Source organism: Alexandromys fortis, unplaced genomic scaffold (assembly GCF_014885135.2).
Source record: "Alexandromys fortis isolate MF-2015 unplaced genomic scaffold, M_Fortis_MF-2015_v1.1 scaffold_6, whole genome shotgun sequence".
In the NCBI taxonomy this organism is placed as follows: domain Eukaryota; kingdom Metazoa; phylum Chordata; class Mammalia; order Rodentia; family Cricetidae; genus Alexandromys; species Alexandromys fortis.
This window is the reverse complement of record NW_026067902.1, coordinates 18,144,511-18,159,900: the sequence shown is the minus strand read 5'-3', so window position 1 is coordinate 18,159,900 and position 15,390 is coordinate 18,144,511. Positions and strand designations below refer to the sequence as shown.

Below are 15,390 nucleotides of genomic sequence, written 5' to 3'. Positions count from 1 at the left end.
CAGATGTCCTGTCAATTCTGCTGTACTGAATCTGTGACACTCGAGTAGATTAGGAAATGTTTCCACTTTTTGGAACCCAAACCATCACACGAACAAAACTAAAGTTTGCATGCGTACTGAATGTTTTATTACTAGATTATAAAAATAAAATACAAAATAATTTTAAAACAGAACTTAAAACACTGTACAAAGCTTTAATATGGTACAAATGGGAAAATTAAATAAATAATTACACTTTTATGTACAGATGGCCTATACAAAAGCACTCCATGTTTTTCTTTCAATGCTCTATGCCCTTGGTTGCCTGAGCAAATACACATAAAGGGAAGACGTGTGGAGGGGAAAGGAATACAGCACAATACATTTAAAAGAACTTCAAAGAGCAATTTCTCATCTAAGATGAGGATAGTAAAGCGGATTAAAGTAATTTAACTCATTTGTCTTATCCAATAAGAGAATCCTGGTTGTGACTAAATCTGATGACATTTGCCATAATAGCTTATAAACTTAACATTTATATCTAACACAAAATCAGACATGCCTTCTTTGCATGAATTTGTGAATAAATTGTCTGATGAAGTAGGTGCTATTTTAAGAAAGGTGTCAAAGGGAAATGAGAACTGTAAATCAGAACAGCAAGGTGGCGCAAGCAAGGATCATCAGATCTGTTCTTTGAACTCGACCTATCTAATTCAATCTCATCTAAGGTTTTTGCTCTGCTGGGATGATAGACACAGACCACCAAGTGTTGGTAATCCGATTTCAACGTCCTGAGTGGCCCAGTGCTACATTTCCTTTCTCTTAAAAGATGTTTCCTTTATTTTCCTGTATTTTAATTTCTGAAGTCTTTAACTTAGAGAACTAATTACACTAATTGATGAAGAGTTCAATGAAACTATTTTAGCCAGGCGTGGTGGTAATGCACACCTTTAATCCCAGCACTCTGATAGGCAGAGGCAGGCAGGTCTCGGAGGTCAATGCCAGCCTGCTCTACAAAGCTAGCTTCAGGACGACACCCAAGGTGAAACAGAGAAACCTTGTCTTAAAAAACCAAACCAAAACAAAAAGAACTGTTTTGAATAAAGTCTCAAAGCTTTCTTTTCATCAAACTCCCTAAAATAAATCATAGCCCCCCCCAAAAAATCATACCCAAACTCTGTAGCCTTGTTTACTGCTGTAGATGAGCAAAAACGCCTGGCAGTCTTAAGTTTGCTTGTGATACAAGTGAATTTTTGAGGACTTAAATCATGTTTTATGAGAGTTTTAAAAAAGCAAGGATAGTCTACATAAGACCTAGGTTTACTAATATCTTTAGTTGAACAATCATGTGTACAATACAAAACAATTTTAAATTATAGAGATATAAATCTATCCACTGTTAGTGCAAAACTATGTTATCAGCAAATTCTGTAATTCTATAGTCTCAAAGATCTGCCATTCATCCTGATGTTGGTCTAGAAACTCTGGCTGAAGGTATCAGAGAGGTCAGCATCACTAGTCTACAGTGTGGATACTATCACCCCCACTTAAAGCAGGCAGAAGCTTGTTACATTGTAAGGGCAATGGAAGGAATGCCACTTTACTTTTGCTACATGGTTTCTTAAAACCACAGTTTGAGTGTAGTATAGAAAGATAATCCCATTACCTCAAACATGCCTTGAGCAGCCTAGCTATTAGCTGTTATGTGGGAGAGCAAATCCTGAAGTCATTACTGAGTAAATCTTTGCCATTTAGCATCTTGAGACTGTGTGAAACCATGAGACAATCTTGTCTCTAATATTCTGATGCAAATCCTCTCACAAGAAGACCTTAACTGAAAGCCTACATATTTTACCCAGATTCCCCTCTAAGTGAATAGGGGTTGTTGTCCCACCCTTAGGAGTTCCCTAGGAACTTTAGGGGTCCTTTTCCTGCAGTTCTGGCAAGCAATGTTAGGTAACAAGAGTCTAAAGGCTCCAAAACTATGTTAAATTTCTGGTGAAATGGCCAAAGTATGGCAAATCCTCAACAACGAGGAGTTTCCACTTTACTTCAACATTCTACACACTAGAGCTTTGTAAGGGTTTGCTGAGGAAGTGGGGTGTACCGATAAGCACTTGGTAATACCAGGCACCACAATTCCCACACTGTCCAAGCTGTGGAACTGCGTAAGTTTCCTTCCATAGTAAGTAAAGGTCTAAACATGCGCCAGTGTGATTGTTGGACATGGGTACATTTTGGCATGTAAGCACTACCACAGTAGCATAGATTACATGCTGCAATCCTATAACACATTTGGATTGAAACCTAAGTAGCTATTCTGCAAATATATTGTCTATAAAACCAAATTCAAGAAAGTTAAATAATCCAGTTTAACTCACCTATTACCTCAGTGGAAGAAGTGTTCAATGACCCTCTCCCCAGAAACAATAGCCCAACACAAAACAAGAAATAGGCTCATATTTTAAAAGGGAATGCAAACAAATTAATCCTTACATGAACATGACAGAAGAAATATTTAAGATGTGACAGATACAAAAGAATGAGCGGGAGTATGCTCAATGCACAATATATATACATATATGAAAACTTAAAAAAATTAGAATGTATTTTTGTTGTTTTTGAGACAAGTTCTCACACGCTAGCCCAGATGAACTTGAAATCTCTATGAAAGTTGAGGTTGGCTTTAGAGTCCCATCTTCCCACCTCAGCCCCTCAAGAACTGGGTTAGAAACATAAGCCACCATGCCTAGCTAACAAGTTTTTAAAACATGAAAAACTTTGATCTCCAAGGCTAAATCTAGATTATCTACAAATATATTTTAAGATAGCATTTTCAAGATGCATTTTTCCTTAAGCCACTAAATTGTGGATCCTGTCACCAATTCCTAATGTTAAGAGTAGAAATGTAAAATTTTCTGCCCTTGAAGAAAGGCACCTGTTTGTCATCAAGGTTATTGGGTGTAGAAAATCTCACTGTGACTTAGTTAGCTATCTGGTCTAGGTTTATAAAACATGCAGCAATATATACTTTGTACAATTGATGCAATCATGGAAACAGTAGCCTACGAATCTGTGGCTAGGAAGAAATCTCCGGTGCCAGCTGAAGCCCCTCAGTTTCCACAATGGGCCAGGAGTGAAACAGACAGACATACTGCACATGTAGAAGACCACGTCAGCATACAGTGGTTTAGTATGCAAGAGCAAATAATGTAAAGTGGGTAATGATGATAATGGGCCCTTGACCATTTTGCTACTTGTTTGTTTTTAGGCCTTGATTAACTCGTAAGGCAACTTTTACCAAAAACATTCATTGCAAATCATGCAACTAAAAACCTCTGTACCAGGGCTGGAGATAAGTGCCTGGCTGCAGACAGCTTCATTGGAAGGTGACTTAAAACCTGGATCTTAATGTTGAATTGGACATGATCCAATTTCCTCCTCTGTTCAATATCCATTGAAGTCAAATGCATTTAGGCTTCGCAAAATTACTAGGTATGATTTTGATACTTTACGCAATTCACAAAGCCTAAAGTCAGTAGTAAAATTTGGGGGCAACATTAGGAACTAAGCTATTTTTAGGAACTAAGTCCGTTTTTTTTTTTTTTCCGCCTCACTGAAATAATCCCAGGGACCATGGCCAGGACAGGTGTGAGTGAATGATCTGTGCAGATGGAAGCCAGGAGGTACTTGTTTTCCAAAAGATAATTTAACGTCAGCCTCACACTACTTTCACTATAGCTTTGCTCATATTTCTCACCTTAAGTAAAATAGCCAACCTGTTTATATTTATTTGAATGATCTGTGGCTGAAATTTCTCAAAATAATGAACTGACAAAGCCAAAACAAAACAAAAGCTTGATTCTCTGAATTATACTCTTGATCCAAAAGTGTGGCTTAAGGTTGCCAACTTCTATTTCTAACCTGAAAGAACTGTAACATCTAAAAGCACAAACTATGCTTATTAATCTCTTTTGTGTGTATATGTTGCGGGGGTGGAAAAAGGGTTTCTCTGTGTAGCTCTGGCTGTCCTGGAACACACACTGTAGACCAGACTGGTCTCAAACTCAAGAGATTTGCCTGCCTCTGCCTCCCAATTGCTGGGATTAAAGGCGTGCACCACCACCACCTGGTTCAGTTTTTTAATCACTATATCAGAACAGCACTTAATCAATGGACCTACTGATACATAAAATATAATTAGTCCATTTCCTTTTCTTCGGAGCAAAAACATCTTTGGTTGGCTGTTTTCCCTACATTCAAAATAAAATATTCTCACATAATGAGGCCATTTGTTCTCTGGATTTTGATGAGTTTGTTAATGACATGTAGAAAAGGAAGCAACACATTAGAAGATTGAAGAAAACAAACCAAAACAGAAAACATCCTCTGTCATGCTGCCATCACCCTGGGTTTTGACTGTCAGCAGAAAAATTCAGAAAAAAAGTCTGGGCAGTATTAGCTTTCCCAGTGGTAACTGTTAGCACATTTCTGACTAGAGAGGTCAATATTAAAGCTGACTACTTTTAGCATCCTTTAGCTAATGTAACAAAAGAGATAATTTCTTAATTCTCCTACATCTCATCCCCACTCCCAACTTTCAGGAAATGTTTTAAAAATCAGCTGCTGCCAGATCCATAGTTATAATGCCCATTGGTCCACTCTAACCACATGGACAGAATGATGTGGTCAACAGGAGTAATCTTTGAGCCTGTATTACAAGCATAACCTGTTTAAAATTTCACCTATTAAAATACTTTCTAAATGAAAATTAAGTATCTTATACCTTGGCTTGTTAAGGACTGCCAACTGTTGCACTATGCACCTGGAAGGCAAGAGGAATCTTAGGTGTCACATACCCAGAACATACTTTCAGACAATGAAGATAGGCAATGCCAAAGTGTACACGAGGCACACAATAGGAAAGGAATTTCATCATCTAGGATTTTGAAATTACAAATGCAGAATGAGAAAGAATGGATTTATATAAGCATATGTCTCTATATTTATAATATTTATATAATTTACCATGAAAGACATGCAAGTAGTATTGCAGCAACTGTTCTACAATATAATACACAAGGGTCAGTCTCCAGTTGTAACAGACAAACAGTGAATGTGCCTTATCTGCTGCACTGCTCTGAAATGCTTGAGTCTGGAAAGAAACTAGATTACACACTATGCCACACTCCTCAAGGGAGACCTTATGTCTCAGTGTAGTGTCCCCATTTTGAAAATGCTCAATACAGAAAACCAGTGCAGTATCAGGGCAGCTGGGGTGCAGCATTGAACATGCTCACTTAGTGAAGAAATACACTTCCATCTCCATCCACCCTTACCTCAAATTCAATTGTTTTAGGTTTGGCAGCAACACAAGGTCAAAGAGAAAGTATATGTTTGTTAGAAGGCAGATTTCAACAGCAGGCAGATCAATTTCCCATACCTCAATAAGGTTTTTATCATACTAAACACTCACAGGGCATCAAATAGCCCACTTAAAAAGTCTGGTTCTCTTTAATTTGCCTGATTTTGCTAGAAAGAGAGTGAGAATAGAACAAATACGATCGTCCTTTCAACTTTAAATTGAGATTATGTGGAGATCAGGCTAAGGAGCCCAAGCATAGAATACAAGAACCAATTTATAAAAACATTGAAAGAAAACTATTTAACCTAAATTTATTTCCCCAGATATTCATTCCTTATTGGCTAAGTGTATATAACTAAATGTGTAAAATGTAAAATATGAAGATTATAAGCCTCAATAACATACTTCTTTCTAAATCTCTAAAAGCATAAGCCACATTCCAAAGTGTTGTGCTTTCCTAGTGCCACTTTGAAGGCTGGCACTAGAGAGAGCGCACGGAGGACACAAAGGGAGCTGTCTCCTCTGGTCAGCCTCCTTCTACAGGAGGAGATGTAGTTAGGTACAAGGGGATGCTCCGACCTTTAAGGACATTATCCCACTCTCTGTCCCTCTCCAAACACACCTGCCCAAAACAGCTCTAGCTGGACATCGCTTTTTTTTTTTTTAGATAAAAATATGAGTTAAAAACTGTGGCTCAAAGGAAAATAGCAAGGTTTGACTAAATAAGGGCAAATGGGTTTTGAAGTGTTAGTGTGTGCTGCTGAAACCTTTATTAGGGTGAACTGTTAAAATAAGAGGAAAGGAACATTGATTTTAAAACGTGTAAAACCTGGAAAAGATACTAGGAATGAATGGAAAGAAAAGTGTGGATTCACTAAATAAGCACACAGACCAAATATACCCAAATACTAGTTTCCTGGCAACAGGCTTCTTATATATTTGGATGTCAGCAAAATGACTCTCCAAGGTTAGGAAGTTGTAAAGAAAAATATCAAACACTTTTGCTATACTCTTTGAGTAGAGGGCTAACAAATTAGGCAAAATCACTTAAAATCCCATTCTATTTCCTATCCTCAATTTTCTGTTTCGAGGGCAGCTGTAACAAGAGCTCATGTAACAAGTTTCTTCCCCTTGGATTTTGCTGGACTGAAGCATTTGACTCCTGATCCGCTTCCTACCTGCCCTAGGTAATTCCTTAGTATGTACTTATGTCTTCTTATCAAATAACTGATCATGTTACTTTCTTTTTTAAGAGAAGATCAACACTGATTGTTTGAAACAGACAGTACAGGGACACACATGCATCAGGTCTAGGAGGAAGATCTCACACCTTTCCCAGAGATGCAGCCCACTTCCTTCCTTATCTGCTGAGTTTACTGGCTGGCTTACTCTTCCCTGGGGGAGTTTTAGAGCTGGCTGAGTGGTGGTGGAGGCTGCCAGATCCTTTTGAGCCATTCTTGCTGGGTTTGCAGTGCTCTTGTTGACAGGACCTCCTGGAGGATGATGATCCTGAGTGGCTGGGGGGTGACTTGCTTCTCCCCAGATGTGGGGACGAACTCCTCTGGTCATGGTGGGGTCGTCCAGCCCTAGACGGTGAGGAACTAGATGTTCGAGGCAAGGATGAACTTCGAGGAGAGGCACTGGGACTCCTGCGAGGTACAACTGGACTCTTGGGTGGTGTTTTTGGATTGTGAGGAGATCCTGGGCTCTTGGATTGAGGAGTACTCCGGGGTTTCTGAGATCCATTTTGAAGAATTTGGGCCAGGCGAGAGAAAAGGTCTGAGTCAGAGTTACTACTCCCTAGAACTTTGTATCTGCGTAACCTTAAAAGAATAGAGAAGAATTAATTATTTTGGATATGGGACCTCAAAAATTCATTATAACTGTGCCTAAAAGCCATAGTATCCCAAATTATAATTTTATGATGTATGTCAAAACCAGGAAATACACTAAAGAGATACTTAGTTTCTTTTTCACATGTACACTGTATGTGACACTAGACAGAGAACATCTGCTATGTCTCTTTTTCCTTTGGATTAATATTTGTTTCCTTTGACAAGGAAACAATGTAGGCTTCCTATGTAGCCTACATTGGTCAGGAGCTCAGTATGTAACCCAGGCCAAGCTGGCCTTAGCGTGACATTTTCCTGCCTCAGCTTCCCAGGCAGTAGGATTCTAGATATTTACCATCTCTTAGCTTTCCATCGTTCCTGACTAAACATACCTTAGTTTGTATGGTTTTTAAAATCCCAATAGGGAGCCAGGGGAATGACTTGGTAGGTAAAGGCTCTTGCCATGAAAGCTTGGTGACTTGAGTTTGATCCCTGGAACCAACATAAAGGTGGGAAGAGAGAACCAATTCCACAAGGTTGCCCTTATCACACATGCACACTCTCACATAATTTTAAGTAAAGACTTTAATCTTTAAAGGGCTCTGTTATATAGTCAGGTTAACTACCTATTCTCTTGCTTCAGAATTTCCCAAGTGTCATCATTGCCCGCATGTCTAGCAGTAATCAAAATTTTTTGTTTTTATAATGGTTTTCTAAGACAGGCTCTCAAGTGATTGGGCTGAAACTCATTGTGTATTGCCTTGAACTTGTTCTGCCTCAGTCTCTCAAGTGTTGGCATCCACGTGTACTATCACAGCCATCTTTATAATCAATTCATACGGAAGTATGGGTTGTCTCTGTACCATCTTTATTAGTTTAATCCTTAAGGTCTTAAGCTACTGTTAATAACAAAGTGGAATGTTAGTCTGACTGGCATTTAGAGGTAGGGCCTTTGGGAAGTGATTAGATTCCATGAGAGTAAAGGGAGACTCACATATGTAGAAATACACAAGTGTTCATATGTTGTGACTAAGGGGGTGGGACACTATTTAGAATTCCAGTGAACTTCTTTAGAATCTCATTCTCCTAAGTTAGTCTGTCTCTTGTAAATGATTATAAGAACAATAAGCTGAGTAGTATGTCAGGTTTTAAGTAGAGAATATATATATATATATATATATATGCGGACATTTTTTTTTGATGCCAGGAACCTCTCCCACCTAGAAAACAAATGCAGAGAAGAGTCTGTTGAATGTAGTTATTTTAGAAATCTGAAGTGAATTAAAAGCTTGCAATACACAGAGGAAAACTTGGATCATAAGCTTCAGTTAACTTTGTCAATTTCAGATTTTAGCAAGGTAGTAGCTACCCATCCCACCTTCAGCCCTGTGGCAGTAATAGTTTCTAAAGCAGTTGGCATACAACTTGAAGGAATCAGACTAAGCAAACAAAACAAACAAAAACTATCCTTAGGCTGTAGATATAGCTCAGAAGCTAAGAGTACAATGCTTCCAAAGGATCAGCACCCACATTGGGCAACTCATGACCGCTTTTAACTAGCTACAAGGGATCCTACACCCTTTTCTGGCCTCTGAGGGCACCTGCCACATGCACACATACCCTCTCCTCCATTAAAAATAAAATCTTTGGGGAAAAAAAAAAGTCTGTTTGGAGGCTCTGTGTTCTAGTTGCTCTTTGTCCCCACCCCCGATGCCAGCACAGCTATGAATGATGCCAACAACAATGACACTGCCAATGGTTGATGATCAAGGTGCACAGCACCAGCATGAGCTTCAAAGTTTTGAATAATAAATTCTCAGTAAAAATAATCAACAAGTTGTTATGGCTTATATCAATGCAAACTAGGAAAGATAATTTTCTCAGATGCCTTGGGAGTATTCAACATTCATTATAGTTTTATGAGAAATAAGTATAGGCTAACCTGCATACAATGCTGAACAGAAAAACGATCCAATAACAAAAGCTACAAATTAATTTACATTCTGCTTCAGTAGTACTACTCCTCTAATTTCCCATTTCTTCTAAGTACATGAATTAATGCGTAATTTTCTCATTCTGCAAGTTCCAATGGTAATAATACAAACATTTTCTTGCTAGCGCTGAGAATCTTACAAGGTCCTAACCCTTGTGTTTACTAACCAGATCAACTATCAAGAAATTGCCTAATGAGAATATGAGCAAAGGGGTCAAGACCATGATGGGCGCACCCACTGAAACAGTCTACCTGAGCCATAGGAGCTCACCAACTCCAGCTGGACTGGGAAGGAACAAGCATAGGACCAAACTAGTCCCTCTGAATGTGGTTGACAGTTGCATGGATGGGGCGGACTGAGGGGCCCCTAGCAGTGGCACCAGGATTTATCCCTATTGCATGCACTGGCTTTTTGGGAACACATTCTCTTTGGATGGATACCTTGCTCAGCCTAAATATACTAGGAAGGGCCTTGGACCTTCCCCAAAGCAATGTGCCTTACCCTCTCTGAGGAATGGATGGGGGTGAGGTGGGAGGGTATGTGGAGGGAATGGAAGGAGAGGAGGGAGTGGGAACTTGAATTGGTATGTATAATGAAAAGTTTGTTTTCTTTTTTAAAATAAAAATAGATAATAAAAAAAGAAAAAAAGAAATTGCCTAGTGATACAAATGACTTATGCTACATTATTCAAAGTGATAGGATGGGACATTTCAGAGGCTGGTATATTTTTATTTTGTTTAGTTTTAATTTTAGGAGTTCGAGCATATGGTGGTAACTTCAAAGATAATTGTCCCATTAGGGGGTGATGGCGCATGCCTTTAATCCCACCACTTGGGAGGCAGAGGCAGGTAAATCCCTGTGAGTTTGAGGCCAGCCTGGTCTACAAGAGCTAGTTCCAGGACAGGCTCCAAAACCACAGAGAAACCCTGTCTCTAAGACCAAAAAAAAAAAAAAAAAAAAAAAAGGATAATCATACTTTATACAGAAGTCTCATTTGCCTTTTACATGAATTTAGAATAGAAACACAACACAGTAATTAAAAAGGTACACTAATATTTTTAAATGCAATCAATTAGTAGGTTTATGTAGCATTTACCAATGCTTAACTATTAAGTCTATTTTAAATAAAGTACCAGAAAACAGCACATTAAACAACAAAACAGATTGCTGGTCAAGTTTAGACTATTCACAGGAACTACAGTGACAACAACAGTTTGATGCATGGAGAACAACCACAATGAAGATGTGAAGTTTCATTTGCCCTTCTCTTCTGTGTTGTCTAGTAGAGCAAATGACCCTGCCTTAAACCCTCCACTATCACCCAGTGGTATTGCTACCTAAATAAGGCTTTCCTGTAAATCTTATATAAATTTGGTACAGAAAGTCCAACTCCCCCAACCATGTATGAATAAACTTTCTGCAAAACTAAAATGATAATAAATGACTTTATATTTTACAACCTTAGAAACTACTAATAAAAGTGGAAAGTGATATCAAGGCCATTTGGCAAAAAAAAAGGTCTTTGATTTTCAAAAGAGAAATGGAAAAGTGGATGGGGGTGAAATGGAAGGAGAGGATGGGGGAGAAACTAGACAGGATGATAAAACTAAAAAATAAAAGAAATGAAAAGAATATTTACTGTGAGATGCAGAAATTCAATAGTCTTATTTACATAACCATATATAAACTTTATAGTACAATCACGTGGCTACTCATCAAGAACCACATTTGGGTACTCATGTTTACTTAGAATCACATTATGTTCTATGTGAGGTAAACAAAACAACCTGTCAAGCTCAGACAGCCAAGACATAATCAACTTTATAAAAAGCAACCTATCAATAGCATTCCTGGTGATTAAGAAATAACCACAAAATATTATACATTANAAAAACCAAAAAAAAAAAAAAAAAAAAAAAGGATAATCGTCCCATTGGTTGAAAATTCCTTTTATTCTGCTGGCTTAAGTCTGAAAAAAAATATGGCATTAAACTTTATTTTAATGTGCTCTATCTAGTTTTTCGTTGCTGTTCTCATGATATGTAAGAGCGGCCGCCCACTACCTCTGCTTGTATCTCTGTCCATCACTGTAAGCCCCCTTTTCTGTGACTGAAGTGATTTTCAGGGACACAAAGAACTAGTATTTTCTCACTCTACCTCTACTTTTCTCTCTTTTCCCTCTAAGAAACTAAATATTAAAGACTAGGGCAGGCTGGAGAGTTGACTCAGTGGGGAAAGATGCTTTGCCTCCAAGTTTGGTGACCTAAGGTCAACCCCCAGAACCTACATGATGGAAGAAAAGAACCAGCTCCCTCCAGCTGATCTCTGGCTGCCACACAAGTGCGATGGTGTGTAAGCACATTTGAACAGTGAGAAGAAGAAAACGGTAAGATAGGATTGCAGAAGAGAGTTAAGACTCTAACAAGTGGACTGATGGAGGTACCATAGGAGTTGCAGAAGGAAAAGAGAGAAAGAAGAGACTGCCTGAAGAACAGCAGGAGACTCCCAAGACAGAACACCCAGGAAGCTCAATGAACTCTGAGCAGGATAACCCCAAAGTTACCGAATCAGTTATCATCAAACCAAGACACAGTCAAATTGTCAAGAGTCTTGGGAACAGCAAGACATAAATAGCTTGTTAGATATAAGGAGTCTGCAAAGACTTTTCTCACCAGAACTTCTGGAGGTCAAAGGGCAATAGTCTGAGGTCTGAGATTTTTTTTTAAGATTTATTTATTATGTATATAGTGTTGTGCCTACATGTATACCTTCAGGGCAGAAGAGGGTACCAGATCTCAGAGATGGTTTTGAGTCACCATATGGTTGCTGGGAATTGAACTCTGGAAGAACAGCAAGAGCCCTTAACATCTGAGCTACCTCTCCAGCCCTGAGGGCTGAGATTTTTAAAGCTCTAAGAAAAGAACTGTCAATCAAGAATCCCATGTTGAGAAAGTATCCCTCAAAGATGAGGGAAAAATGATGATACTGTGGGTAAGAGCCGAGGTAGTGTCTTGGCAGTATAGCTGAGAGGTAGAGTATGTCCTTAGCATGCGTGAGACCCTGGGTTCAATACCTGTACTACATAACCACTGACATTACCATCAGACCTGCATCTAGCAATGCAAGCTGAATGAAGTTACTGCAGTTTGAAATGAGGGTATACTAGAGAGTAACTTGAAGCCTACAGAGGATCAGGAGTTCAAGGCCAGTTTGAGCTATAAAAGCTCTTATTGCAAAAGCAAAACTAAACAATTATAAGCTTATGTTTGGGGATATAAAATGAAGATGTACTCTTATATCTGAACAAGTACAAGGTCTGGGGATGGAAACTTAAAGGAGCATTACACTGCTAAAAACCCAATTAGAATGCTGGAACTTCGGGACAGTCTGTGTACTCCATGTTGACCACAATGAAACAGGCACAACATACACAATAGGAAAAATAAAGGAGTTTAAAGTTTCACCACACACATACACACACCAGTAGGAAAGAAAACAGATACAATAAACAAAGAACAAAATGCTTTAAGGCAGGGCCAGCAAATGGTTCAGCAGCAAAGGTGCTTGTCAGCCTGACAGCCTGAGTTGGATCCTGAGACCCACAAAGTAGAAGGAAAGAACCAAGACCCACAAGCTGTCCTTGATCTCTGTGTCTACAAAGGCACACTCAGGCACACACACAAATGTAAATAAACAAAACGTTGTACAGCCACTATAAAACAAACACCAAAATTGCTGGGTGGTGGTGACTCACACCTTTAATCCCAGCACTCAAGGAGGCATGGGCAGGCAGATCTCTGTGAGTTTGAGGCTAACCTGATCTATAGAGTGAGTTCCAGGTCAGAGATATATAGGGAACCTTGTCTCAAAAAACTAAACCAAAACAAAACAAAAAACAAACAAAAAAAACCCGCCCACCAAAATGATATAAATTCCTTTCCTCTCAAACATCTTTAGAAGAAAGGAAATTCTGCTAGACACTAACATGAATGACCTAAAGCCTTTCTGCTAAGAAAAATAGGTCAGCTACAGAACAAATACTACAGATTCTACACTTACCAGAAGTGTTTATAGTAACAAAAAACATAAAAAAAAAACAACAACAAAAAAGATGAGTGTTGCTGGGACTGAGTTTCAATTTTCTATGATGAAGAGAACCTGAGAAGTGGATGGTTGCATGGCAAAATTAACACAGTTAATGCCACTGAAAAGAACTCTTAAAATGAGTAAGATGGTAAATTTTATGTTTATTTTGTCACAGTAGAAACAAAATGTATAGTCTTGGGTCAATCTATACTGTGCCCTAAGGCTTGTGAAAGGGAGAGAAGAAAACATGCTCAAAAGAAGCACTACCACTGATGTCATACAGTAAAGCACACTTGAAAACACCAATACATGCTACACACACGGAAAGCATTAAGCCTTACCTGGCTTCTACTCCAGGCCTGATTGGTGGCTTTCCTGGTGGCGGCCTAGGCAAGAACTGAGGTGAAGCTGAGCTGTTAACTTGATCCGTGCTGACCCAGGAAACTGGCCTTGGAATCTTGCTCTTTCTAGACTGGGAGAGGATGGGTGACAGAAAGCCATCTTCAGCTGATCTACTCATGTGGGAATCTACGGCCAGACGGGAAAAGGGAGTGAAGACTTCCTCCTCAGAAAAGGGAACAGGAGCAGCAGCTAATTTCTCCTCTAGCAGCTTCTCAGAGGCACTTGAAAGGTCCCCCAAGAAAGACTTGAACTGCCTTTTTTCCACCAGAAGTTTGACAAGTTCTGGCTGGTAGGCTTTCTTCTGTAGAAGCTTTTCTTTTGCAGAGACTGCAGAGGATGATTCAAAAGCTGAGTCTATTTCTTGTGCTAAAACAGGAATCCGGCTGTGCCTGGTTACAAAGGATGCCCGAAGCATGTCCTTGCGGGTGGGAGGACCATGACTCTCTGAGACACAATGATACAGCTCTCCATTCCTAGGAACAACTTTATCTCTCTTTCCCTCTTGGTGTAAAAAAGTAGAGAGGTCCCCCTGATGTCCGGGCACATCTTCACTCCTAATGTCAGCACCCTTAAATAGCTTATTGTTTTGCATTGCTGCCACCTGGCCCATCTGCCCTTCAGCATGTGGGTCAATGACTTGTTGAGAAATTTCTGAAGTTCCAACTGCCAAAAGCTTCATTATCTCATGGTTTTTGTCCTGATTTGGCACCACACTAAAATTCTGTGTCTTTGATACATCAAGAGGTTCTGTGGTAGCTGACTGATCCCTTTCTGCAGTCACAAACTCTCCTGGGAGAGAAATTTCAACGCAATGCTGTCCTTTAACTAACTTCTCATCTTCATTATCTGAGCCCAGAAGAATGCTTTTTTCCTCTGTTTCTCCTGGGAGATTTTCAAATTCTTTCACAACTAGTCTATTATGGTCAGGAAGGTCTTTTGGTCCCAAGTCCTGAGATGTATCGCCGTCTCTGACATTGGGTAATAAGTCATGGCTAACATGATCTATCTGGAGTCCCAAATCCATTCTGCTTCCTCCACTAGGAAGTTCGCCTTCTGTTACAACCAAGCATGAGAAGTTTTCCCTTGGAGAATAAAGTTCCACAGTGGGTTCCAAGGGCTGAAGGTCTTTCTTTTCTGGTTGTAGACCACAGTGAAAGCTTCCTGAAGTTGACTGTGTTGATGCCACAGAAGGTCTAGGAATTGTAATCTGGAGAAGTGGGGAAAAACGTAAAACATCTAATTATGTGGGTTATCAGTCAGATGCATGATTTGAGATATAATACAATTTGTAAGAGTAGCAAAGATGTTTTTAGGCTTGGGAGCAAGCACCTTACTCACTAGACAATCTTGCCTGTCAGTGTGTGTGTGTGTGTGTGTGTGTGTGTGTGGTGTGTTTTGCCGGGGGTCCTTCCACCGTGTAGGTCCTAGGAATTAAACTCTGGTCATATCTCCTCAGTCATCTTTGCTGGCCCTCTAGTATATTTTTATAATAATATTAAAATCTAAAATTCACAGTACATCACTTTTTTAAAGTTCCCTTTTAAGACCTACTGTGGAAATAGAAAAGTAGATGTGAAATGACATTGGGAGGTAAACATCTACATTCACAATAAACCGAGAGCAGTCGCCCTAGTAGTGTATGTAATTCCAATACTGATCCAAAACAAATGGAACAATGTTTACAAGGGCAATGCTTTACTGGCCTTTTGGGAATGAAGCCAGAAATAACTCC

General features: G+C 39.3%; 1 protein-coding gene across 4 annotated transcripts in view; it reads right to left on the bottom strand.

The window, feature by feature from the left end:
- Nucleotides 1-3,236: 3,236 nt before the first annotated feature.
- Nucleotides 3,237-15,390, bottom strand: part of Ttbk2 (tau tubulin kinase 2) — a 127,834-nt gene continuing 115,680 nt past the window's right edge. For all 4 annotated transcript variants that reach the window (XM_050134427.1, XM_050134426.1, XM_050134428.1 and 1 more), the window contains 2 exons: nucleotides 13,598-14,865; nucleotides 3,237-7,167 (listed from right to left, as the gene is read on the bottom strand). In XM_050134427.1, coding sequence (XP_049990384.1) covers nucleotides 6,705-7,167; nucleotides 13,598-14,865 — 1,731 coding nt within the window. In that variant the 3' untranslated portion in view covers nucleotides 3,237-6,704. The remainder of the gene's footprint in view (nucleotides 7,168-13,597; nucleotides 14,866-15,390) is intronic.